Below are 27,102 nucleotides of genomic sequence, written 5' to 3' on the forward strand. Positions count from 1 at the left end.
AGCCAGCTGTGCTGGCTCAGGAATTCTGGGAGTTGAAGTCCACGAGTCATAAAAGAGCCGAGGTTGCCGACCCCTGGTTTAAGTGAAGTTCCCTACATTAGCATATCATCTTGGTCCTTTCTGCCTAGAACCATCTTCAGCAAATAACATTTGCCATTCATTATGTAACCATCATGCAATCACAAGAACTTTACCTACATCCGAGTACTTCCCCTCATCTTTAACTCCTCCTCTCTGGACTTAAAAATCAATACAAAATTTCACTGAATGCTTAGGGATAAAACCAATATATAAATACAGTGGATTAACTCATATATGACATTAATCCATATTCTGAATTATTTTGACACAGAACATTCATTGTAACCTACAAACTTAATTTATAGCTTCAGATTATGGGTGATTCCTGCTAGCTGTGTCTTAAGACTATAAGCCACCTTTAGATCTGTATAGGAACCAAGCAATAGAATATCCCCCCACCACCCCCACCCCAAAATACAACTATTTCTTTAAAAGCACTGCATAAGCGCATGGTGAAATCAGAAAGACAGAGAGTTATTTAGAATATTTCGTCCTGGTGCATTATATTGAAAATACTCAAATGAAACACAAGTCCAGATTCCAAAGTTCTGTATTTTTCAAAATAAAGATCACACATTGTTTAGAGACAATCTACACAAGAGTTACAAAAAATAGTTGCCCAGGCATAAGCATACACAGGTTTGTTAATTATACACATATGGTTACAAGTGTGCTCGCAAAAAGGTTCATTGGAAATATACACAAGGCTCTGTAAATGTACACCGTGTAGTGTTACAATTCTATATTCAAACAAGGAAAATTGACAGTATGTTACATTCACTTACAAGTAGACAAAATGCAAAATACAGTTTTATCTTCTGTACAAAAAGGCAAAGTGATTTCACACTTTACAAGGTGAAAGAGGGACTCTGATTGAAAAGGAATAAGGGGTGTGTTGTTTTTTACTGCCACAAAATAAGTAAAACATTGCTTTTCTTTTTCAAAGAGTCAAATAAACGCTATTTTTTTAACTGAATCGTTTGTAACATTTAGAAAGGATTGCTACTCTTTTGACTAGGTGACAAATAAAAAAAACCCAAGCATTTTCTTTTAAACATTAACCAGGCTGTATAAAGAGAACATTTCCTTCCAAAGAAAAAAAAATTTACTTCTGGTTGAAATTACAATTTACAATATACAACACTATATGCTACGACCATAAAAGGGGTGAATATACACTGAAATGCACAGGTTTTGCTAATTTATTTTCTTACCAAAAATGGGTTTATGTTGATTCAAACTTCTCCACATTTACATTACAGAGGTTTACAAATGTACAATTGTACAATCAAAAGTATGTTCCACTACTAGGGTACATTATAGATACAGATTAGACATCAAAACAAGAAAATACTACAAATTTTTATATATGCAAAGTCTACACCAAGTATACACTATATATTTATAGAAGCAAGACCAAAGTTGAATTGGATTTTTTTTCTACATGCTAAATAATTAAAAAAAATTGCCTCTGTGTTAACAGAAGAACTGTAGTAGGCAGTAACCACACACCAACCAGCTATTTTTTTTAAAAAAACTCTTGGTGTGTATGTTTCCCCCCCAAAATTGACTGCTAAGCTCAATTTTTTAGCACTTTGTACTATGAAAAAGGAATTTTTAAAAGTTTGTGAAACTTAAAAACTTACCTTAAATTGAAGCTTTAGCAAACTGATTTTTTTTAAATTTATAAACAGTGTTAAATGCAGTTCTGCGCAATTTAACTAAAACTTCTCCTTGAGTGTGGACTAAAAGAGAACAAAACAGTTGTTTCCAAAAAGCTCTCCTGTAAGGTAGAGGAGTTAAAAATGTTTTTGTTTTTTTAAATTTCATATTAGCCACCTTGAAAGTTTTCCATATTTGAAATAGTTACATCAATGAACAAAAATGTGGCTTTCCATGTACATCTGTTGCCTATGTACAAGAATTCTATACACCACTGAAACAGCAGGGCAATTTAAAAAAATAATTAGTACATGTTATGCAGGATAAAATTAAAGAAATTTACAAAGGGTCTTTTTTGCCTCCCCTCCCAGCTTTTTTTTTCCTGTTTAAATTTGTTGATTAGTTTTATTTTGTCATTCTCATAATATCTATGTTGAGCAACCATGAATATTTTTCAAAGTATATATTAGAACTTGACAGGTTGCTGGTTGTGTATTCCAGGTACTGTGGTCACAAATTCTCTTCTGTAGCTCATTGTTTCAGATGATGCCATTTGGTGGTCCACAAATAGGTCCAAGGTCAACCCCGTTCTTCATGTAATACTTCTCCAGCTTGGCCAAGATGTGTTTTCCATAAGTATATTTGCGGAGAGTGGCAATGTGAGGTCGGATCTAGGGGATGAGGGCAGAGGAATTTAAGCACCATTGGTTCACAAGCACACTCACATGAAACTATGACTGCTGAACTACATAGGATGATGAAACATCAGATCTGCTTATCATCCTGGATTACACAAGTACTCCTGAAATAAACAGTCTGGTGGGATCTTTCAAGCTGCCACAGAGTGGATTAAATGCAAACCATGAACTAGGCAGCAAATGGCAACAACAATTTCTGCCTTCATACAGATAGTGCCATTATCTGTTGTAAAGGTGAATTCAGAGACCAATGAAACTAAGCCAAACTAGAGATGATCAACCTTGGGAACTTTTGTTCAACTAGTAAAATGCAAAACAGAGGTATCAAGTTCTGACTAGCCAGTATTAGGGAGACACATATGCACTTCCTTCCAAGAAAGATTTGGGATCCTCCCAAATAACGTATTTTAATGTACATGTGATAGCCAAGCCTTTGGTAGTCATCATGATTGTGCATTACAGCAGCAGTCCCCAAACTTTCCAGCTTGGTGGGACCCGGTGGGGTGGGGGTGGGGGTGGGAAAAGGTAAGGTTCCTTGTGAGCAGCAAGAACACATGCTCGCACAAATGGAGCTGTATGTGCACACACTCAGCTGCTGCTTGCATGGCCTGTTATGGTTGGAGACCCCTGCATCACAGATTATCATTTGCATTGTCATGATCCTCTTCATGATTATTCACTAATATATAAACTGAATAATGCAAAACCAGCAAATACGGTTAATTTAAACATTGTTGGTATTTTAGTAGGGAAAGTGAATGCCAAAACATCATTCAAGATGCCACCCTATAACAAAAACACAACAGCAGCTTTGACAGCTTCTGTTGCCCTAATCAGGACAACTGAGAAGGGGTAGTGGCATCTTTCAGGTCCTTGGGTAGTACCTCCAAGAAATGTCTTTTCATGATTTCTGCACTGGCTGTATTCCAACAAAATAAAATGGGCAAATCTAGGCCATCGACTCACCTTGTGCATCACAATCTTCCTCTGGGCTGGCTCTGCCACATCGATCATTTTCTGTACCACATAATTGGCATACTGATCTTTCATCATGGTGTATAAGGCACTGTGAGGGCCATCGTTCATAGTACACACCTCATCAATCAGCATGGCTCGTTCAGTGCGGGAGGCATGCGTGACACATTTCTCCACAACATTGCTGCAGCAAGTCAGAAAGGCTACAGGTTATTGGCAGGCATCCCAACAGGCATCTATATCAATGGATTTTGCAAAGTATTTCACGCATCTCTAAGTGTGGATACGCACATCCAGAAAGGACAAAACATCTGAACAGCTTTCCCCTTATCGTTACATAAGAATGCAGACTCAGAAATTAAAATAAATGGTCAGGACTGAGTTTTAGCTTGAGACTGAGATAACAGTGTCTTCTATAAACAAGCTTTAAAATATGCTAATGTTGACTCAGTGGTATCAAGAGCAACTAGGAATAATGCACATAGCTACTATCTACATTTATCTCAAAAACAAGTGCTTTACAATATAGCACGTACCCATCTCCAACTTCTTCACCTACCCTTAAAGGCCTCCTGAATTGACAAACACAAAATAGTTGGTTGGGCTAGAACAAAGATTGTGATTCTAAAGACATGCTGAATATACACTGCACACTGCTTTATGTCAACAGCAAAATTGCTCTTGGATGTTCTTAGTTCCTGAAGCAGTAACAGCTTCATCCTCCTCTAGTATCTACATTACACTGCACAGAAGCTGCCCCCAGCTGGAATCAGATAATACTCAGTCCTGATTTGGAGAAACGTATTGGTGCAAACACTCTTGACACCCAAGGATTTGAATTATGTTTCATAAGAGGGCAGTACTGGATAAAACTAAGCAACACATCACCAAGTGATAATCTAATCTTTCATCTTGGTCTGTTCCATGACTGCATTTAAACTCTACTCATGCAGAATTCATCATTTCACTACCCTTTAGCCTCTCCCCACCTTCCCAATGCCACATTCTGCTCTATGCAACTCTGCCCAATAAAGAGATCTAAAATTACGTTTGTGGGACAGGAGAGAAGCTACTAAATATTTTATCATTAAGATGAATCCTGAACCTTCATTTTGAATTAGCAGCTCTTTTTTCTGTATATGATAAACGAACCTCCCACTTCAGTATTTTTCCTAGAGCTAATTATTTAGAAATAAGGACATAAAAAGAAATATAACGATACCTGGCAAATTTGTGTTGACTCAATACAAGCACATTGCCTCTAATTTCTGCCACTATCTTGCTTTTATCTTCAGGTCGCCCATGTTCAAGTACATGTTGGATAACATAGTTCCCATATTGATCCTGTTTGGGTAGACAACAGGAAACCCTTTTTTCTGCTAAACATTCTTAAAACATGATTGTAATTACGCAGTACTGTGTAATAAGCCAGGCTGTAATCAAGCTAACTACAATTTTCACTTCTGAAATGGAGTACCAAAACTATTGTCTTCTCATCAATTCTTTCTTCATCAAAACTATTGTCTTCTCATCAATTCTTTCTGCATCCCACCTTTTATTCAGGAACTTAACACAATGCTTTGTTCTATATTTCTCTACAAAAAGTGTGAGAGGTAGACTGGTGGGCTGAATATGATAACCAGTTGCTACATAAGAAGGATTAGGTGTGACATGATAGGAGTGTTCCAATGTCTATGGGGCTGCCACAAAGAAGAGGTGATCAACCTATTGTCCAAAGCATCTGAAAGGCAAGGCAAGAAGCAATGGGTGGAAACTAATCAAGCAGAGAAGCAACTTAGAACTAAGGAGGAATTTCCCAAAGTTAGAACAATTCATCAATGGAACACCTTGCCTCCAGAAGTTGTTGATGCTCCAACACTGGAAATTTTTAAGAAGAGATGATTTATTTGAAATGTATAGGGTTTCCTACCTGAGCAGGGGATTGTGCTAGACCACCTCCAAGGTCCCTTCCAACTCTGTTATTCTGTTTTCCTAGTGCCAGTTTAACACCTTCAACAGTATAGGTAGTCAATGTTTTTCAGCCTTGGCTTTCTGAAGCTGTGTGCACTATAGTTCCCAGAATTCTCCAGCCAGCTATGCTATGCTGGCAGGAAAATTCTGCAAGTTGAAATCCACACATCTTAAAGTTGCCAAGGTATGCGTATGATAGTCCTTGTTTAGCCACAATTGGGATCAACACCTAAGTGAAACCATAACTACGTTCATGATCTTACTTCAGCATTCCTTTGCTTTACCAATCTGCTAAGGTCATACATGCAAGTATTGGTCATCAAATAACTTTTTCATCACTATTGTAATGGTCAGTAAGCAAGGCAGTTGCTAAACAAGGATTAGGCAGATATCCTATTTTTCTGCCCTTCTCCAATCTGGTATCTTCTGGATGTGAGTTGCTGAACTTCCAGATTGGCCTACCCAGCATTGTCATTGCTGAGAATTTTGAAAACCGACCACATATCTGGAGAACATCCAAGTATTAGAACACTGTCCAATTTCATTTATGATTTGACAGATTACCTGTACAAGCTGTTCTGTGTGTTGATGAAGCTCTTCCAGGATAGGGAGGGTCTGTTCAGGTAGACAGTGTTCAAGGATCCTCTGAATGACCCGGCAGCCATATGGATGGGTTGACAAGGCAAACACCTGAGTTCAACAGACAGAGGTGAGGACAGGGTAAAAATCCTTATTCAGAACAGCCTAAATTTAAAACAAACAAAAAACAACAGGCAAGGTAGCATGTCAAATATTTAATACTCGCTAGTTATCACTCACTGCCAGGCTCCAAAAGCTGTGAAACTGAATTCTTTGCACATTTTAAAACTTGATGTTAAGATTGATGATTACATGGTGCAGTTGGGAGAAAAATGGTCATTTTGAGCTTTCAAAATGTTGTCATCTTGAACTACCTTATTTTCCTGCAGTTCTGGAAAAGAGAAGGTAGCCTTGGCCTACTGCATACTGGATTACCTGAACACGGAAATGCACATGACTCCTTTGTGCACTTCATGCGCAGGGCCCTAAAATCCTGCCGAAGGATTGAAATACTTTTTTTTTAAAAAACTGGTTGTTATTTATACAGAGAGATATATTCCCAAGACCATAGGATGTGTGGACTTTCAATCCCTTCTCAAAACTTAGCTCATTTTGATGATGTCTGCTTTTCAGCACTTCAATTTCAGTCCAAGTATTTATAACAGAACTGATCCAAAATTTGCTCAGTGACTTTGGGACAATACTTGGAATTTAAGCATTGCAAGGCAGGAACGTGGAGATATACATCCATACCCACACATGTGTATGTACGAAGAAACTTTCCATCTTCCACTGCTCTTTTCCTCTCCCAACACTTTACCAGTTACTCTATAAAACAATATACATATTGGTGGAAAAACAATGGTAATAGCATCCCCAGTTAGAAATGAGGGGGGAAAATGGGCTACGGGACGCGGTGGCTCAGTGGGTTAGGACGCTGAGCTTGTCGATCAGAAGGTCGGCAGTCTGGCGGGTCGAATCCCGAGTGCCGCGTAACAGAGTGAGCGCCTGTTAGTCGTCCCAGCTTCTGCCAACCTAGCAGTTTGAAAGCACGTAAAAATGCAAGTAGAAAAATAGGGACCACTACGGTGGGAAGGTAACAGCGTTCCGTGCGCCTTTGGCATCTAGTCATGCCGGCCACATGACCACGGAGATGTCCTCGGACAAGTGCTGGCTCTTCGGCTTTGAAACGGAGATGAGCACCGGCCCCTAGAGTTGGAAACGACTAGCACGCATGTGCGGGGGAACCTTTACCTTTTAGACAGCAGCAGACAAAGGGTACAGATCAGATCACTAAGTGTAACTTTTCAAGGAAACAAAGCATTTAAATGATCTGGTATCTGATCATCATCATCCTGCCATTTAACTCAAGGTAAGAGTATCCAAAATTAATTCCTTCAAGTCCTGCTCTTTTACCACCAATTTCCCTGCCTCCTAATGTCTGTGTACATTCTCTGTCAAATATGCACACAAACACCTTCTTACCTGCCCCTTAAATGCATCGATTATAAACTGCAGGGATTGTGGCTGCACACATTCAATGCATTTTTGCACAACATGATTTCCATTCTGGTCTTTTACACACTTCAAGACGTGGCCATCCAGTTCTCGGACCATCTCGTTCTATGGAAGAAGGGATAGAGAAACACAGAGAAAGCACCACCAGCACCAGAGAGAGCAGGCACTGTAACAACCAGGCCTTGAGAACCAGCTAAGAGGATTCTTCTTCTTAAACTCCCAAGCACTGATCAGCAAGATTCTCACGGATCTTGGGCCAAATGAAGCTTCTCCTATCTCCTCTTTCTGATAGGCAGGAACTGAATCGCTTGTGCAAACAAATTCAAACCCAACATGGCTCTGGAAATGACATGATATTGCTCTGATCACCCAAGTGCTTATAGTTCATAGATAGATTTCAGGTTCAAGCACAAAATGGGATGGTTTCAAAACTCTTCTGGAATGGTCAGAAGAGCATCCAAACAGCAGTCTTGAGCTGGGAACAAAGTCTTTCAAACGCAGGATGTTTTGAGTTCAAAACATTTTGCAAAGGCCTATTATTTCACTTCCCCCCCCCAAAAAAAAAACGCATCTGAGCTTGCCAATCACAAAGAGCAGATTTTGCTCAATGGGCTGTGGGCTATCTCAAGAGAGGAATGTCCCAACTGTAGCTCCTCCTAGCTAGCAATCACCACTAACCCCACCCCCACCCCCCCACAAGAAAATAGCAAAGACTGCACAAGACCTTTTATTATTTTCTTCACTACCTTTATGGCAAACGTGATCTGGGAAGAACACACAGCATCCCCTTGCCCACCAACACCTAGTCTTGCATTCCCCAAAAGTCTTTCACTATTTGTAACACGTACACAGGTCACAGAATAGATACATTACAACCACTAAAAGGAGAAGAAAAAAAAATCACAAAGACAAAGCCTAAGGTAATTTAGCTTAAAATGAAAGCCAACACTGACATGTAACATCAAGAGATAAAAAGTAAAATGGAAACTTACAATTACCTGCTGGTCTGGGGGAATAAACTCAAGAGCTTTTTGTATAACTCGGCAGCCATACATTTGCAAAGCCAAGGAGAGGACATGGCCACGGATACGTTCTGCTAAAGCGAGCTTCTGTTCTAGGCTGCCAAACTAGAAGCAATGACAGCGGTTACAAGACATATTTCCGACTTTATCAAAAACATGCAGAGTAGGTTAAAACCCATCTGATTTAACATTCTTAAATGGCCAAATTTTTTTGCAAGACCGCTGAATCACAGGAAGTTTCTGCGTTCTCACAGGAGATTTCACAAGGTGACATCATTGTGACTAGATGAGATTAGAGGTAGGAAGGAGACGGTGATGTTCGCCTGAGAGGTTGGCCAACTCCTGAATCATTCCACTTAATTTGCGGCTAAGCCAGATGGAAACAGTACCTTCTCTGGAAATAGCACTGTAAACAGAACTCACCTCAAAAAATTTCTGGATTACGTAATTTCCAAACACATCAACCATCAGCTGATAGGCTGCCTGTAGGATTTCATTGAAGACAAGCTGTCTTTCAGCTGGGGTGGCACGTTCCAGTTTGAGCTGGATAAACCTGGGGAGGGTACAATTAAACAAGAAATTTGTATGGCTGATGTTGATGTATTTTTTTTAAAAAAAAAACTGAAATGACTGAAGTCAAGACAACTATGCCTAGCATTCGCCTGACAAAAAAAAAAACGAATAAAAAAACAGCACTGAGACTTTCTACTGGATTAACTTATCCATTACCCTCCAGCCAGCAATTCCCTATTGATTTTAACTCAAAATAAGCATAAATCCGAGGATACCAATTGCTACTGGCACGCTGAAGCATATAAACCTTTCTACACAATAATAACCCTCCTCCCTGTCTTTCCCTCGGGACGGCTGCTTGAACCAGAGCTTTCTAAAAAAAAAAAGTTTCTAAAAACAAGTGACTCTTGAGGGCTTCACTCTATGGAAATGATATAGCTAAAACTCGCCAGGATTTTAAGTTGCTTTAAGTGGCAATCAGACAATTTTATGCAGTTTCTGTTGCCAGTGCATCATACTGTCTTGCTCCTTAAACTATTTCTGACATTTATAGGAATGAACTCAGCCACCCACCGTTCCCAAAGGCTTCAATGATCTCCCCAGGCCTCTTCAAAATTCCAATGGTTTTAATGTGAAAAGAGGATGAAACATGTAATTATATTGGTCACATTCTAGGCAGATGGGTGACCTTGGGTCAGTTTCTTAGGGCTAGAAAGAAAGCAATGGCAAACCACTTCTGGGGAAAAAATTGCCAAGAATAGTATGGCTTTGTCTGCGTACTTGCCAGGAAGGAAGACTGACTCAAAGGGACCAAAACAAAAACCTCCCCGTTATAAATAGAGGCTAATCTGAATTTGCAGGGCCCAGTCGTCTTCGAGGAGAGCAGTCCCGCAGAATGCCACTCGAACATTATGCTTGGCCTGGGGGGGGGGGAAAGGGGGGGCAAAGACCTTGCATTCTTTTCTATAAAAGTTCTCTTCTGCTAGTTCTCCCCACTTACCTTGATCCGTGTTGATCCTGGGAAAATTCCATAATGTGACCAGCAATCTCTCTCAACTGCAGGTTCGGATACCGGTTATTACGGAAGTCTTCGAGCAGCCTGCTGCGGCCGGAGGGCATGACATCGGACATCCCATAACGCAAGCGCGAGGATGGGAAGAGGGTGCTGCTGGGACTAAAGAGACTGGAAGCGCTGCTTGCACTCCGGTACTTGGCTTCAGCTCCAGGGGCAGCAGAGATGTAACGGCCACTTCCATTTGTGAGACCTCCTGCAAGGATTTTAAATATATATTTATTTATTTTATTTATTTATTTAGTTATATTTATATACCGCCCTATTCCCTGAGGACTCAGGGCGGTTTACAGGGAATTAAAAATCCAAAATACAAAAATTAAGAACCAAATTAAAAAATATTAAATTGACCCTGTACTCAATTAAAAAGAACCCCAAATTAAAAATTTCTCCTCAGTCTGGGCCCGAGAGCTCGAAGAGCCAGGTCTTCAGGCCCTGGCGGAATGATCGGAGGTCGGGGGCAGTTCTCAGCTCCACCGGCAGCTGGTTCCAGAGGGCAGGCGCTCCCACCGAGAAGGCCCTATCCCTGGGTGTCACCCGCCGGCAATCTCTTACCGGCGGGACCCTGAGCAGACCCTCCCTGTGGGAGCGCACTGGGCGAAGGGCGTTTGATGCCGGCAGCAGGTATTCCCTCAGATATCCCGGACCCAGGCCATGTAGGGCTTTATAGGTGATAACCAGCACCTTGAATTTCACCCGGAGGGCAACCGGAAGCCAATACAGCTCACGGAGTAGAGGTGTTACATGGGAGTATCGGGAGACCCCCATTACAACTCGCGCGGCCGCATTCTGCACCAGTTGAAGCCTCCGAGTGGTCTTCAAGGGCAGCCCCATGTAGAGAGCGTTACAGTAGTCCAAACGGAAGGTCACAAGCGCGTGAGTAACTGTGCGTAGGGCGTCTCGGTCCAGATAGGGACGCAACTGGCGCACCAGGCGAACCTGAGCAAAACCCCCCTGGTCACGGCTCCTATATGGTCTTCGAAATTGAGCCGTGAATCCAGGAGGACGCCCAAGTTGCGAGCCCTATCGACGGGGGGTAACACCTCACCCCCCATCATTAAGGATGGAATAACTTGGTTAACCCGAGATGCCGATATGCACAGCCACTCAGTCTTGGCGGGATTGAGACGAAGCCTGTTTCTCCCCATCCAGACCTGAACCACCTCCAGGCACCGGGACATCACGGAGAGGGCATCACTGGGTTGGTTCGGGGTGGAAGAAAAAGTTGGGTATCATCAGCGTACTGGTGATAGCCCACCCAAAAACCACGAATGATCTCGCCCAGCGGCTTCATATAGATGTTGAACAGGAGAGGCGAGAGGACCGACCCCTGAGGAACTCCACAAATGAGAGACCTCGGGGCGGATCTCTGCCCTCCTGTCAACACCGACTGCGAGCGGCCCTGGAGGTAGGAGGAGAACCACCGTAGAACGGTGCCTCCCACTCCCAGCCCCCTGAGACGCCGCAGTAGGATACCATGGTCGATGGTATCGAACGCCGCTGAGAGATCTAATAGGACCAGGACAGAGGAGCAACCCCTGTCCCTAGCCCTCCAGAGATCATTCACCAGTGCGACCAATGCCGTCTCCGTGCTGTGTCCGGGCCTGAAGCCCGATTGGTACGGGTCCAGATAATCAGTTTCCTCCAGGAACAGAGGGAGCTGATGCGCCACCACGCTCTCAACAACCTTCGCCAGAAAGCGAAGGTTGGAGACTGGACGGTAGTTGTTTAAAACAGCCGGGTCCAAAGCAGGCTTCTTGAGAAGGGGTCTCACCACCGCCTCCTTCAAGGCGGCAGGAAAGACACCCTCCTTCAAGGAAGCAGTTATTACTGCATGGAACCAGCCTCGTGTTCCTTCCCGAGCCGCATAAGCTAGCCAGGAAGGGCACGGATCCAACAAACAGGTGGTGGTGCTCAGTCTCCCCATGATCCTGTCCACATCATCAGGGGAAACAGGGTCGAACTCATTCCAGATAACGTGCTCAAGACCGCCTGATTCCTCCACATTAGACTCTGCCCAGTCAGAGTCCAAGCCGGTCCGGATCTGAGCGATTTTGTCCGCCAGATGATGACTAAACTCCTCGGCTCGTCCCTGCAAGGGATCCTCTCTCACCTCCTGATTAAGGAGGGAGCGAGTCACCCTAAACAGGGCGGCCGGGCGATTATCTGCGGACGCGACAAGGGCGGCAAAGTAGTTAGACTTCGCCGTCCTTATCGCCGCAAGATAAGACCTTATAAAGGTTCTTAACTGCAATCGGTCGGATTCGGATCGGCTGGATCTCCAACCGCTCTCTAGACCTCGTCTCCGCCGCTTCATCTCCCGGAGCTCCACAGAGAACCATGGGGCCTAACGGGATCTGCGTCGGGTCAGAGGTCGCATGGGTACAACGCAGTTGAGTGCCCTGGTGGCTGCCGTTTCCCAGGCCTCCACCAGGGCATCGACTGGGCTGTGGGTAAAGGTGATAGGTATAGGCCCAAGCGCCCTCTGGAACCGATCTGGGTCTATTAGGTGCCTGGGGCGGAACCACCTGGTCGGCTCTGCCGCCCAGCGGCGGGGGATGGCATGACGGAAAACCAGCCTCAGGAGGTAATGATCTGACCATGACAGAGGGGTGATGGATGGAGCACCCCCTCCCAGATCATCCAACCACTGTCCAGACAGGAACACCAGGTCGAGAGTGTGACCCCCCTCATGAGTCGGGCCCTCAATAACCTGGGTCAGGCCCATGGCTGTCATGGAAGCCATGAACTCCCGAGCTAACTCCGACGACCCTCCCAGTGATGGCAGGTTGAAGTCACCCAGGACTACAAGCCTGGGGAACTCCACCGCCAACCCTGAGAGGGTGTCGAGCAGCTCGGGCAGGGCTGTTGCCACACAGCTGGGCGCCAGGTATGTAAGCAACAAGCCCAACTGAACCCGAGGACCACACCTCAAGAGGAGGGTTTCACTCCCGGCCATCTGGACAATGGTGGCCTCCCGGGGACACAAAGTCTCCCGAATAACCACTGCCACCCCACCACCCCTGCCCTGAGCCTGTGGCTGGTGCAGCACCCGGAAACCCGGCGGGCATAACTCGGTGAGAGGCACCCCTCCCTCCGAGCCCAGCCAAGTTTCCGTGATGCACGCTAGATCCGCACATTCCTCCTCGATCCGATCACGGATGAGGGGAGCTTTATTAACTACGGATCTAGCGTTAAAATAGACCAGCCTGAGCTCAGGGGCCTGATCACCCTCATCCCCGGGTAAGAGGGTGCTAACCGGAGGGTCGGAGCGCGCCACCGCTCGAAGATAGCGGGGGCGCGATCCCAGATGTTGATATGACCCTCCGCGCAAACACCTGCTGCCATACCCTATCGCCGTGGGGATTCGATGCCCCACCCCCACATTCCCAGCGCCAGCAGCCACCTCCCTCAACCCCGTCCCGTCAGGACCTCTAACAGGACCAGACTGAGTGCCGGTTACAGGTTCCCTCCCCACCCCACCCTCCCTCCCCCTCCCTAACCTCTTAAAATAACCGGCTAAAAATCTGATCAGGGGCCTCTTAGCGCGTCTTAACTCGAGGCCCCTATCCAAGCCCAACCACCTCTCGGAGTCCCAAAGCTTGGGCCCGTCATTAAGGGGAGTATGGAAACAGGCGACAGGTCGCGCCCATGAGGCAGGAACCGCCCTAAGGGCATACAAGTCCGTCCTAACCCACTGAGCCACCGCGTCCCTACCCAAGCAATATAGCATAACAATAGACAAAATAGGATCCTCTCAATGTTTTGAACTGGCTGACCTAGGCTGTTAGCCAAACCATTCTAGAGCAGAGATGCCCAAAAGTTTGAATACCAGGGACTGGTTTGTTGGAGAGAGGTTTTTCCACAGACCGGAGGGGGGGTGGTTTTGTGTGCTGCCTGCATCCCGCGGATGGGGCTTTGCTCGTTTGTGTGGACGGGTCGCTGGCATGCCGCGGCCCGGTACCGGTCCACAGACCAGGGGTTGGGGGACCCTTGATCTAGAGGACAGCAAGTTTCAAGCAGTGGACCAGACGGGAAACAATGAGTGAGGGGCAGCCACAGCTTCAACCCAGATGCAGGTTTAACGTGTGAGAACAGCAGTGCCCTTACCAAGGTTTAAGCTTGAAGAAGAGCCATGAGAAGACAAAGATGGCGGAGGAGTCTGAGAATGGCCAGGTCCTTGACTAGGTAAAGGCATGCCGACTGGGCCAGGTGAAGAGGAAAAACCAAGGCCATTATAAAAGCTATGTCCTATAGGAGTCAAATTGCTGGAAGTCCTCTTGTAGAGATCGGTGCTGCCGGTGAGGGAATCTCTGCGAGAACCGCTGCCTGTGTTGGAATTGGCAACTGAAAAGAGAAAGGAGAGGAGCGAAAGGTTTCATCAATAAGAAAAGAAGGATACTGGGAAGGAGGAATACCTCAGGGACCACCTGCTGCCGGCGTCAACTCCCCTCCGCCCTGTGCGTTCCCAGAGAGAGGGCCTCCTCAGGGTGCCTCCGGTAAGGGAATGCCAACTGGCGGCCCCCAGGGGGAGAGCCTTCTCTGTGGGCGCTCCGGCACTATGGAATCAACTGCCGGTGGAGCTCCGGATGACATCAGACCTCCGAACCTTCCGTCGCGACCTGAAGACCCACCTATTTGAATTAGCTGGTCTGGCCTGATGGGGGAACATGGGCTTTTAAAATTGTTGTTCTTAGCATTGTATTATTGTTTTTTAACTGGGCATTGGTTTAATCTTATTTTAACTTTTGTATCGTAATTTATATATGCCCTGTGAACCGCCCTGAGTCCCTAGGGAGAAGGGCGGTATACAAATTAAATAAAATCTAAATCTAAATCTAAATCTAATTATCAAAGCAAAACTGAGAGATTGGGAATTATCTCCTAACGCTACCAAAATTCTTTCACATTAACAGAAACAGGCATGACAGCGCTCTCCACATTAAATAATTTTAAAATAATTTTTTTAAAAAAAATAAAATCTGGAAAACTCTTGAAATCAAAATCTGGCTGGAATGCTCGCGTCCTGTTTTACACACCCTTTTAATTTTCTCACGTGAGATTTCTAGAAATAGAGGGATCAAATTACGGATAGGGATGTGGCATTCCTCGTAAGAGATTTTCTCTGAGAAAGACTGATTTTCTCAGACACTTTCTCAGCAATTTAGCAAAGCGCCAGTGAGATGTAATGGTTGAAGTACTGAGATTCAGAGGCCGGAACAAAATTTACTAGGAAGCCTTGGCTGAGTCACAGTTTTAACACAATACTTTCGAGGTAGGTGTTTAAATAGGATAGGGGAGGCCACAAAAAAGGCTAGGAAAACGCAAACAAATAAAACACAGCAATAAATATTCCTTCATATACAGACATCAACGAGCTGAAATGTAAGTTGTGCTAACACACTGGGCTAAGTCATACTTATTTGTCATATTTAACCACCACCAATCTCCCTCACGGAGGGACTTCTGTGATTTATTTGATACGGCTGTGTTGTCTGAACCTAATTCTTGAGACACCCTGAGAAAACTCTGGCTTTAGACCAATGTGTAAGCCCAGGGTCACGTCCTAAAGCAGTGATGGCGAACCTTTTATAGAGACGGAGTGCCCAAACTGCAACCCAAAACCCACTTATGCATTGTCGGGTGTCGGGTGGGTGTGGCCCATTGGGTGGGCGTGGCCCATTGGGTGGGCGTGGCAGCAACGGCAGACTGGGTGGGACTAAAAAGTTCAATCAATCAATTCCAACTTTGCGAGATCTTTTTTCCGAGAAGTTGAAATTGATTGAACGTTTAGGGGTTTTTTTGCACACGGCGGCGGAGGGCTAAAGCAAAAAGGTTTCATAAAACCAAGCTGAAGGCCTAGGACTGGGGCGACAGCGTGCGTGCCCATGGAGAGGGCTCTGCGTGCCACAGGTTCGCCACCACGGTCCTAAAGGATTTTCACTGGGTCTATTAAGAACCGGGAGCTTTATTCAGAACTGACCCGACATCAAAATTCTCATTCCCTCCTCCGGAGGCAAGTCATACAAGTCATATTGTATGACTTGTATGACTTGGTGGAGCAGTGGGCTAATGCCTCCTTAAGTAACACCAGCTGCCTGCAATTAGTGCAGGTTCGAGTCCCACCAGGCTCAAGGTTGACTCAGCCTTCCATCCTTCCGAGGTAGGTAAAATGAGGACCCAGATTGTTGGGGGCAATTAAGCTGACTTTGTAATAATGCCGCTTGGGGGGTGTATGAAAGCCCTAATAAGCAGGCATATACATAGAATGAAGGCTACTGCTAAGCTTGTAAGCCGCCCTGAGTCTTCGGAGAAGGGCGGGATATAAATGGAATTAAAATAAATAAATAAAATAAAATAAAATATTGTTTGCTTCGCTCCGGGAGAGCTGCCGCTCCTTCCTACCTGCTGTTCCGAAACCTCCCAGCGCAGACCCCAGGGTAGCACCAAGGGAACTGCTGCTCCCAAAGCCGAGGGAAGTGTTGGCAGGTTGGGCAGAGCCCTGAGAAAAGAGCGAGCTGCTCTGCGAATTGCTCGTTAGGGAATTGTTGCCGTAAAAGGAGCTGGAGGCCAAGTTGCTGGTGGGCTGCTGCTGCGGCTGCGGCTGCTGAGTCCCAAGAGGTCGGAAGGGTCCGCTGGTCGTTCCTGCCAGGCCACCCGCAGCACCGTTTGCTGAAGCTGCAGCAGCTGCAACCGCTACCGCAGGGAAAGGGAGAGGGGGTAGGGGGTAGGGAGAGAGAGAAACATTAACAAGGCAAAGAATGGGAAACCTCACCCAGCCTGAATAAATAACAGTTCATTTAATGACCGTTCAAAGTTACAAGGGCACCGAGAAAAAAAGTAACCTATGACCGTTTTTCAGAGTTACGAGCTTTCCAATACCCCCAGAATCACGTGGTCAAAATTCAGATGCTGGATAACTGGTTCGTATTTATGAGGGTTGCAGCGTCCCAGGGTCACTTTTTTTTTTTTTTGCACCCTTCTGACAAGCCAAGTCAATGGGGAAGCCAGATTCACTTAACAACCGTGTTGCTAGCTTGTCAACTGCAGTGATTCCCTTAACAGCGGAAGCAAGAAAGGTCGTAAAATGGGGCAAAATTCACTTATCAAGGGTCTCACTTGACAACAGAAATTTTGGGCTCAACTGTAGCCGTTAAGTCGAGGACTATCTATACGGCATTTATTTTACAGAATGCTATGCATCCAAATTCATTTCCAGGAAAGGCCATCGGTAACTTTTATGTGTATCACTTGGACCAGTAATTTCTAAACGGTTGGGAGAAGAGTCTTATCACACTGGCAATCAAATTAAATGATTTGCCATGATAGCGAACCAGCTTTCCACTTAACATTCCATACCCTCCTTTTCTTTCTAGTGAGTTTGTAAACAGCAAAGTACTTTTACTGCTGTGGCAGTTTGGAATCTGCTTACATGCAAACCAGCAATTGTGCTTTATTTATTTATTTAATACTATTTCTATACCGCCCTTCTCCCGAAACAAAAAACAAACTCTAGCTTACTAAAACAAAGCATAAAACAATCACCTGGTTAACATGTAATATTAAGCCACAGTAGGAAAGATTAGCATAACGTGATTTGCCAACCTTGTATCTTAAGTGTTATGTGCAAATCTAGCCACGGTCGATCATTCAAGAAACACTCAATTTTTTTTTTCAATTGAAAAAAAATCCTAGCTAAATATAATGTGAGAATACCACCAATTCAGGCTTGGAAGACGGTAGATTCAACACTTACCAACTAGAATCCCTGCTCTGTGTGTTATAATTTAAGAATCACATATGCATAGAAACGAAACGCCAGTTTGGTCTGCATGAGGGAAGAATGCTTGGGCCCAGTTTGCTAAATGGGAACGACACCTCCTGGCTCGCAAACATGCTAGGCAGGACTTGCCTTTTCCATAGTTAACAACATCGTATTTCGTGTTTTCTATGGATTTTTAAGTCCTATGCAACCATCAGTGTTCCATCTGGATTCTGATACCCGTTACATCTAACAGTTTCACAGAGTTGCTGAAACGGACGATGCATCCGACTGCGGTGCTCCCACAGAGACTTGCCTGCTTGTGCAGCTGAGGAACTGATGAGGACAGGGGCAGGAGCCACCAGTCGTACCGGAGCCCCAAGGCCATTCCTTGCCCCTGTATTCACCACAAGAGCACCTGTTTGGTCATAATAGGCAGCTGGAGCCAGGACTGGGTAACCTATGAAGACAGATGGGACCGTTATAAGGAATCGTCTTTACAATACTGGTGTGTGTGTGGGGGGGTTGGTGTGTGTGTTGCCATACACACACACACACACCCCACACACAGCTCTTCTGGAAATAAGCTCTTACCTGGCATTCCTGCTGCCAGCCCCTGCCCAAAAGCAAGAGCTGAATTCACGGCTGCTGCAGCCACTAAAGGATCCGTCTGCTGACCCTGCTGGTTCTGATTTGGGGTCAAAGGACGCTGGCTGGCTCCTCCCCGGAGAACCTTGGAGAAAAGCAAGGAGGTTATCAGGTATCAGCACTATCAAGAGTAGAAAACAAAATGGTGAAATTAACACAGAACATCCCTTTTTATTTGTTATATTTTGGAACCAGCCATCTCCCCTAAAACACCTCCACTGAATGTCTCATATATATAAAAAGTTGGGCTAGAGGAAACATTTATTAGTCAGTCAAACCTTGCACGCTCTTTTTCTAAAACCTCAATTTTTCAACTGCTCCTCATCATTCCTTCTAGAGTCCCATGATGGTCTCCAGCCTATCACGTTTATCCTTGTCTTTGCTCTGGTCTACTGCCTCCCAATTTTTTAAGAATGTCTCACTAGAAATGTAGGTTATGCTTAAGGCTACAACTCTGCTTTAAAGCATTGCCACTTCTCAGGGCTGTTTTTATAAAAGAATTAAAAAAAATCAGGAGGGGTGGAGAATGTGCTGGGCTGTAAGGGCAAAGTTGCTAAGGGACCCTGAAAAGGTTGGTTTTCAACAGCGGCACAGATTCCTGATTTTCACTCAGAAAAAAATTAAAAAATGGAGTTTCCTTTATGGAGTATTTCTAGCCCAAAATGACACCATTGATATGTATACCTGGATTTTTCATGGCTGAGTATAATTAACTAAGCTTAATACTCCTCATCATTATCCATAATTAGTCTTAATGGATTGCTGCAAGAAATACAAGGTATACATATAAATTCATGAGTACCACAATGAGCGTCTGTCCTATTTTATTGTAGTTTTACATAGCAAGTCGTTATAATAACAATTTGTAACTGTTTTTATATATATGGGAACTTATAAAAAATATCTAAGTAAATTCTTTGGAGAACAACCGTCAATAATATCTCCATGTTCGTTCAGCAGAAAACAAATGGTAAACTCTTATCATAATAACAATGTGTTGTTTAAGAAGGTCCAGCTCAGCTTATCTGAGTCCATAGCAAGGTTCTCATTATGGAACAATGTTCTCAGTGAGGGCAAGGGTGTCATCACTGCCAGACCTTTGGAGTCCAATGACTCTGAAAAGTAAATTAAACTGCATTTCCTTATCCTCACATGGCTGAAACCGCACTGCCAAATGACTTATTTGTTGCAATCAAATACATTATTCTGCCAAACCCCATGCCAAAATCTAGACAGATAATCTTCTTTTTGAGGATAGATATGCATATTTTTAGCCAGGATATGAAAGCTATGAAACAGACAGAACACAATAAACCACAAATCATGGTTAACAAACCCAACAGGGGAGTTCACACAATACGCGACACCAAAAGCACTTCTACAGCTTAACACGATATTGGAACCCAATTAAAACTGCCCGTACATGAGAATTTCAGCAAATATTCTTGGCCATATTTCCATCCTTCTTCTCTGCCTCGCCTCCTTTTATGCACACACCAGGCTTTCTTTCTCACAATCAAGGACCAACACGCAAATCCCATTTATCAGTTTCCGCCTCGGAACTACTTATAAAAAAAGTCTGCTACCGCTGCAGACTTGGCTCCAATAGGAGACTGCTCAGCAGGAAACCAACAAAAAGAGTCTCGTGCCATCACCAACCAGATCACACCTAGCTACTACAAGGGGAAGGTGCTGTCTTTTGAGGCAAGGCTTCTTACCTGCTGTTGTCCTTGCTGGGTCTGCTGTGAGGTCTGTTGATTTGAGGAGTTTGTGGCAGCGGCGGCAGCGGCTTGTTGCTGGAAAAGACTGGCGGGATACACTCCCCAAGGAGCTACTCCGTAATATTGATGCGGGACAACGGCAGGCCCTAAAACACCAACAAAGGACTGGCTTTATCTTTTACTAGTTGCCTCACAGGGATTTGTAGCTCAAAGCAATCCACCATTAACTGAACAAGAGAAATAAAGAGCTAGGTAGCTTAAGTGGAGGAACCCTATCTGGCCCAAGGGGAGAGGGGATAAAGAAGGCGGCCCTGCCACATGGCCAATTTTCTAACATGTTCCAGTTATAGGCAAAAATAATAATAGTACTTAACGCCCAGAACAAATACTTGCTTACTGGCAGGTATCTTTCACCTGAGATGCCTATACTTTTTCAGTCCAGAAGCCCAGGGATACAAACTAACTGCTCTAACTACTTAAGGGTCTGGACAAGCTAAACAACATACTTGGGTCAGTTTCGTCTCCCTGGTCACCCCTTTCCCAAACTTCTGAAAGCCAAAGCAGGGGAAGGCAGCAAGCCGAGGAGGATACTGTGACTCAAGATACAAAGCTAATTCTGTGAGACGTGAGGAAGATGGTCCCTCGGAGCCTTGAGTATCTGCGGGGGGTGGTGGTGGTGGTGGTGGTGGGAGAGTGTGTGTGTCCCAGAGCAAAGAGTGTGTAAAAGCAACTTACCTAAAGTTGCAGCTGCCGCAAGCCCTGCTGCATAGGGATCCGTTCCTGGTGGAGCAGCACTGATGATGTATGGGTTGGGCACAAAGGCAGCAGGAGCTAAACCTGCTGAAAGCATACCTGTCAGTGAAAACAAACTCGGCTAGCACTGCAACCCTACTAAACAACTTCTGCAGGGTGTGTGTGCGTTCGTGTGTTTGTAAGCAACCTATCTCCGATCTAACAGAGCAAAGGGTTCAAGGCATTAAGACAAGAGTCTTAAAATCTAGAGGTCTTCTGTTGAGAAAACTACTACTCATTTTGATTTATTATTTTTAAAAAAGAGCTTAAAATGTGGTGGTTCTTTCCCATTTTTTCAATAATTACATAGAGCATTTTATCCACGTTTGATTTTATTTTATTTTGGAACAGCTCTATAAACCCCCATAATAAGGCATATTTGCCTTCTTGTTCAAACATTATGCGAGGCTATTTCAGGAGGAATCGGAGGCAGGAGAATGTGTTTCTCACTTCAATCTTTTAAGTAGCTTAATTCACGTCTGGCTCAGAGGCAACGAGTCCTTCCAATAAAAGTTCTCATTATAGACTCACAGTCTCAGTGAGGGCAAGAGCATCATCACTGCCAGACACGATAAAGGTAAGGATATAAAAACCCTGTAAAATCACATAATCATTTCTGCTTTATCCTCTTTCTTGAAACAAATGAACACCCATCTCCAGAGTTACTTAACCAAGTGATGAATGTTTAACAGAGAAGGTGATCAGATTTTTACCCATTCAGGACCTGAAGGCTTACCTATGTGAGGCTGATGAGCAGCTGCTAATGCGTATTGCTGTTGTTGGGCTGCTGTCAGTTGCTGGACCGCAAGTGCATTCGGTCTTTGGAACAGCTGAGAAATATGCAATTTTTTTTAAAAAAAGACATTAATTTTACAACTTTACCCCAACGCTCTTAATGCCAGGAGCTCATTTAACCTAGAGTCTCTTTCTGCCCATAATGCTATCCCTCTGACAAATACAATTGTTTAGCGATTGCCTCGTACAGCAACTATTTGCAGTGATGAAAACATAACTCTGTGACCAATCCTCACATTTATGACTTTTGCAGGTCTATAAAGCAAAGGAAAGCTGAAAATAATAAGCCCACCCAGCTGCCATTTTGCAGAGTGACAGCTTCGTTTAACAACTAGGCCAGTGGTCCCAATTGTGGTTACTTAAATGAGACCCTGCAATGGCAATTCTTGTTATGCCTAAAACCTGCCATTCTGTTTAATGCTAATGGAAGTCCCCATTCTACTCCCTCATTTTACTCTCTTTCTAGCCATCTCTCTCTCTACCATATGGTCCCTGAGTGATAATTCAGTTCGCTGTTATCAAACTTTAGGATGCATTTATTTGTCAAAATTTCCCTAGAAGGCACTTGTATCTATTGCCACAATAATGCTACACATCACATAGGGCCAGAAGAGAGGTGGTTGAAAAAGGCATCTGGGTCGATAAATGTAGTAGCTACCTGTTGTTGTGAGTTGTAATCAAATAAGCCCACAGTTGCCGCAGCAGAATCCACAGGTACTTGGGTGCCAGAGTAATCAAACTGAAGTGGCTCCATGCCAACATGCTCCATGGGATCCAGAGGAACATTCTGGGATTCCATATTAGAGAAATCCTCCACAGGCTTGGCACCATTAGTACTAGCTAGCTGGGCTAAGCTTTCTGATCCATTCTGGTTTGGCCCTAAAAGATCCACATCACTGGCAGAGTTCTGACAGTTTCCTGGTGTCCTGCTGAAAAAGAAAGGGGAGGCTCTGTTTTCAGTTTCTCCTACATATTTCCTATACACTTAATTTTAAGCTCCACAGGAACATGTATACTTATGTGTTACAACACACTCTGCTTAGTTGGTTTATTATATATGGCTTCTTTTTTCTTTTGTATTATAAACGTCTTCAACCCAGACAGGGTACCATTTTGGAATTCTCTCCCAGGATAATTTTATTAGTGACAATAAAATCTGAAGGCAGCACATTAAGGTCTTGCAAAATTATCTTGCTCACTTAGCGATCCAATGAAGCTGCCTACTTCTATGTGATCTCCCAAACCACAACTCCCAGGATTCTCAGTCAATAATCCTAGCTTACAAGGGGAAAAACCTACCTGGCCCTTCCTACTCGACCCAGGATAATTTTATTAGTGACAATAAAATCTGAAGGCAGCACATTAAGGTCTTGCAAAATTATCTTGCTCACTTAGTGATCCAATGAAGCTGCCTACTTCTATGTGATCTCCCAAACCACAACTCCCAGGATTCTCAGTCAATAATCCTAGCTTACAAGGGGAAAAACCTACCTGGCCCTTCCTACTCGACCAAGTTTAAAGTCCAAGCCTAGTAATTTGGTAAAAGGTAAAGGTTTCCCCTTATCCATTCATTTCTGACTCTAGGGGGCGGTGCTCATCTCTGTTTCTTAGCGGAGGGAGCCAGCATTGTCCAGATATTTCACGGTCATTGGTCAGCACGACTACACGCTGCGGCACAGAGAACCCCATTACTTTCCCACCAAAGTGGTACCTATGTATCTACTCTCATTTGCCTGCTTTCAAACTCCTAGATGGGCAGGAAATGGACCAAGTAACAGGAGCTCACCTGTTGCACAGAGCTTGAGTCTCAAATTTGGGCAGTCAGCTTTCCAGCTGACAAGCTCAGCTTCTTTTACTGCTGAGCCATCATGCCCTCTTAAGTAATTTTGTAATACATTACAAACTTTCCACCAAGTGGACGTACTTGGCTACATTTCTACATAACCCTGAACTATGTGCATACGTACCCACTCCATATAAATTTAATAAACCTAAACCTTTAATAAACCTAAACCTCCTTCTGGAAGAAAGAATTGGAGAAGCACTCCAATTCATTTTCCTGGTTTGCTGTTCATCAGTGAAAACAACTTTAAATTAGGATTTTTATTTATTAATCACATTTATATGGCTGCCTGTCTCATACAAAGCAACTCTGGACAGCTACGTAAACTTAAATTTTCTGTTCAAGTCAACCAAAACGCCAGGTCTTGTCTACCAGTTTGCTTAGCAACTGATCAGCATCTGTTGTTGCTAAGCAAACTGGTTACAAGACCTAGCGTTTTGGTTGATCTGATCAGAAAATATAAGTTTACGTAGCTGTCCAGAGTTCCTTTCTCCTTAGAGAGTATTAACCCTGATTCGGCATGATGAACTGCTGCCCTGCCCAGCGCACCATCACATATGGAAACTTACGTACCTAAAATCTTTTGTATCTGCATCAATTCCATTTTGCACAGGTAAACCATTAGCCTTGTCCATTACGTCTCCCTCTTCCTTCAAATCACCTAATTTATCGCCATCAAATGTACTTTTATTTTTCTTGTCTCCTTTATCATTGTCATCATTCTCTGCATCCCTTGGCCCCTGTGCAAAGCATAGAGGGTTGCTAAATTTTGCATAAACCATGTCAGAAAATTCAATTATAACAATTTGGAAAAATTCTGCATCATAATCTGCATATCACTTATAAGTTTAACTACTGTTTTAATTCAGTCCTATTTAATTTTACCTTATGTCAACGTAATTTTGGGGTATTAAGATGATGATCCACTCAAAATTGTTCCAAATACAGTGACAGCGCATCAGGTATATCCCAAATAAATAAATGATTCAAAAACAGCAATGCCGTAAATAATCTAGTTATTACTTACAAATCCTCCTTTTCTGAGACAGGAGTCCCCAGGGGATGAACTCAACACGTATTCTACCATGCTAACGCCGAGTCCACCACTTTCTGATCGTGGAGACAGCACTGAATTAACTTCATTATTCACATGAAAACCTTGACCAGGTCGTCTCTGAACCATGATTGGTTGGGAAACAGAATGATCTACGACAAAAATAACCACAACAGTCACGGGTTACAATTTCTCAAAAGGGAAATTTGTTACCAGCAAAATATTTGGGGTCCGCAACATTATGATTATTTCCCACCTTGTCCTTCATGCCCTATTATTACCTACTCATTAATTTTACCATTTTTCCCCACCTCTAAAAGCCACCAAGGATAATGTTCAATTAAAAACATCTACTAAAAGTTAGCATGAAACCTAAGGACAAGGAGACACTGTCCTATAGAGTAAAAGCTGATAGTCATCTATGACAAATATTCCACATCATTTCATGTTGCTGGAATTGGGTATGTGTAGTTTAATGAAGAGAAGGGTGAGGGGTGACATGATAGCAGTGTTCCAATATCTCAGGGGCTGCCACAAAGAAGAGGGAGTCAAGCTATTCTCCAAAGCGCCTGAAGGCAAAACAAGAAGCAACAGATGGAAACTAGTCAAGGAGAGAAGCAACCTAGAACTAAGGAGAAACTTCCTGACAGTTAGAACAATTAACCAGTGGAACAACCTGCCTCCAGAGGTGGTAAATGCTCCAACACTGGAGGTTTTTAAGAAGAGACTGACCAGCCATTTGCCTGAAATGGTATAAGGTTTCCTGCCTGAGCAGGGGGTTGGACTAGATGACCTCCAAGGTCCCTTCCAACTTCTTCTTCTTCTTCTTCTATTATTATTATTATTATTATTATTATTATTATTATTATTATTATTATTATTATTATTATTATTATTATTATGTAAAGTAATACAGAAAAGTATTTACTGCCTATTTAAAAGCACAGACAGAAAGGAGGCTAAACTCTTTTTTCTCTTGGCAGGTGTTTCACAATCAGAGGCAGCTACCAACAATACCCATCAACCTTGGCTCTTGAGGGCCTCTAGGAGTCATGTTAAATGATCAGCAGCCTCAAATAAAAGAAGTGGGTGTTTCAGATATCCTGGTCATAAATTATTTAGGGATTTCAGAGTCACAACCTGCACGCTGAATTGTAGCTGAAATAAACTGGAAGCAATATCCTCTTCCAAGAATGGTGCAATGTAATCTCTGAAAGGCATTCCAGTTAAAAAAAAAAACCACCACCCTACGTACAAAGGTTTTCATTCTGCCTTTAAGGAATTTTAGTCTTTAACAAGCGCAAAGAAATTAAGTACCCCTCAGTGGCTGTAGTCAGCCCTGACCTTTTTTTCCACTTCCTTAAAAAAGTGTACCCAAGATAATTTGCTTTCCTGTATTATTCCCTTAATCAATAAAATGTATTATTCCCTTAATCAATAAAATTATACTTTTAATAACACAGATTTGTCCAGAATTATTTTAAAATCGGGGTAATTCAAAGTACCTGATGTCCCCCAGGCGCTGTCTCTCCACTGATCACCCAAAAATATTCCTTTTGGTCCATCTTTGCTTGAATCATCGGATTCCCAAAATTTTTTCCCTGGCAAAAGCTGCTGTAAAATAAAAGCAGAAATAATGCAATGTAAACATTGGGAGAAAGATAGAAGCTTTAAATCGTCACCCTTCCTCATGTCGCTGATAAATAAAGCAGATTTCCTAAGTATGTTAGGACTGCAACTTCTTCCCAGAAAGGTATGCTCGGAAATTGCCCTCTCAACACAACTGGAGGGTATGGGTCAAGTATGTTTTGTCATTCAACATTTCAAAGCAATGTTGTGTGTGTGTGGAAGACAAAGTGATTTAATTTTGGACAGAAAAAAACATCATTACAGGTAGTGCTCAACTTAGAAGAATTCGCTTAGTGACTGTTCAAAGATACAACGGCACTGGAAAAAGACACTTAGGGCCATTTTTCACATTGACAGCCATTGCCACATCCCCATGATGTGCAACTAGCTCATGCTGACGACAGTCACAGTGTCCCTGGGTCACGGGATCCCTTTTGTGACCTTCTGACAAGCAAAGTCCATGGGGAAGCCAGATTCACTTAACAACTCTGGCAAGAAAGGTCGTAAAATGGAGAGAAACTCACTTAACAAATGTCTTAACAACATACATTTTGGGCTCAATTGTGGTCATTAAGTTGAAGACTACCTGGTCCTATTCTCAATTCTTTGCAAGGAAGGAGGCAGAAATACCTTCCTTGAATTACAAAGAGAAGGCAGACACTCTTGAGCAACATGTCCAATAAATCACCAAAATAATTCAATTTATGGGGCAGGTGTAGGTCAGGCACAGCAGGCCTGGCAATATCTTTTGCTCCAAATTTACAAAA

The 27,102-nt window shown here is 43.6% G+C and overlaps 1 protein-coding gene across 10 annotated transcripts in view; it reads right to left on the reverse strand.

The window, feature by feature from the left end:
* Positions 1–613: 613 nt before the first annotated feature.
* Positions 614–27,102, reverse strand: part of PUM1 (pumilio RNA binding family member 1) — a 50,203-nt gene continuing 23,714 nt past the window's right edge. For 4 of the 10 annotated variants that reach the window (XM_083370044.1, XM_083370045.1, XM_083370037.1 and 1 more), the window contains exons 4-22: positions 26,212–26,320; positions 24,680–24,858; positions 24,226–24,392; positions 22,468–22,738; positions 21,751–21,844; positions 20,958–21,074; positions 20,220–20,368; positions 18,448–18,586; positions 18,170–18,313; positions 16,497–16,787; positions 14,202–14,438; positions 10,020–10,287; positions 8,930–9,059; positions 8,477–8,611; positions 7,452–7,589; positions 5,952–6,077; positions 4,639–4,760; positions 3,408–3,600; positions 614–2,414 (exon numbers count right to left, since the gene is read on the reverse strand). In XM_083370044.1, coding sequence (XP_083226170.1) covers positions 2,283–2,414; positions 3,408–3,600; positions 4,639–4,760; positions 5,952–6,077; positions 7,452–7,589; positions 8,477–8,611; positions 8,930–9,059; positions 10,020–10,287; positions 14,202–14,438; positions 16,497–16,787; positions 18,170–18,313; positions 18,448–18,586; positions 20,220–20,368; positions 20,958–21,074; positions 21,751–21,844; positions 22,468–22,738; positions 24,226–24,392; positions 24,680–24,858; positions 26,212–26,320 — 3,141 coding nt within the window. In that variant the 3' untranslated portion in view covers positions 614–2,282. The remainder of the gene's footprint in view (positions 2,415–3,407; positions 3,601–4,638; positions 4,761–5,951; positions 6,078–7,451; positions 7,590–8,476; positions 8,612–8,929; positions 9,060–10,019; positions 10,288–14,201; positions 14,439–16,496; positions 16,788–18,169; positions 18,314–18,447; positions 18,587–20,219; positions 20,369–20,957; positions 21,075–21,750; positions 21,845–22,467; positions 22,739–24,225; positions 24,393–24,679; positions 24,859–26,211; positions 26,321–27,102) is intronic. The other 6 variants (XM_083370039.1, XM_083370038.1, XM_083370043.1 and 3 more) reach the window with 6 other exon arrangements.

The sequence above is a fragment of the Vipera ursinii genome, assembly GCF_947247035.1.
Source record: "Vipera ursinii genome assembly, chromosome: 9".
NCBI classification, from domain to species: domain Eukaryota; kingdom Metazoa; phylum Chordata; class Lepidosauria; order Squamata; family Viperidae; genus Vipera; species Vipera ursinii.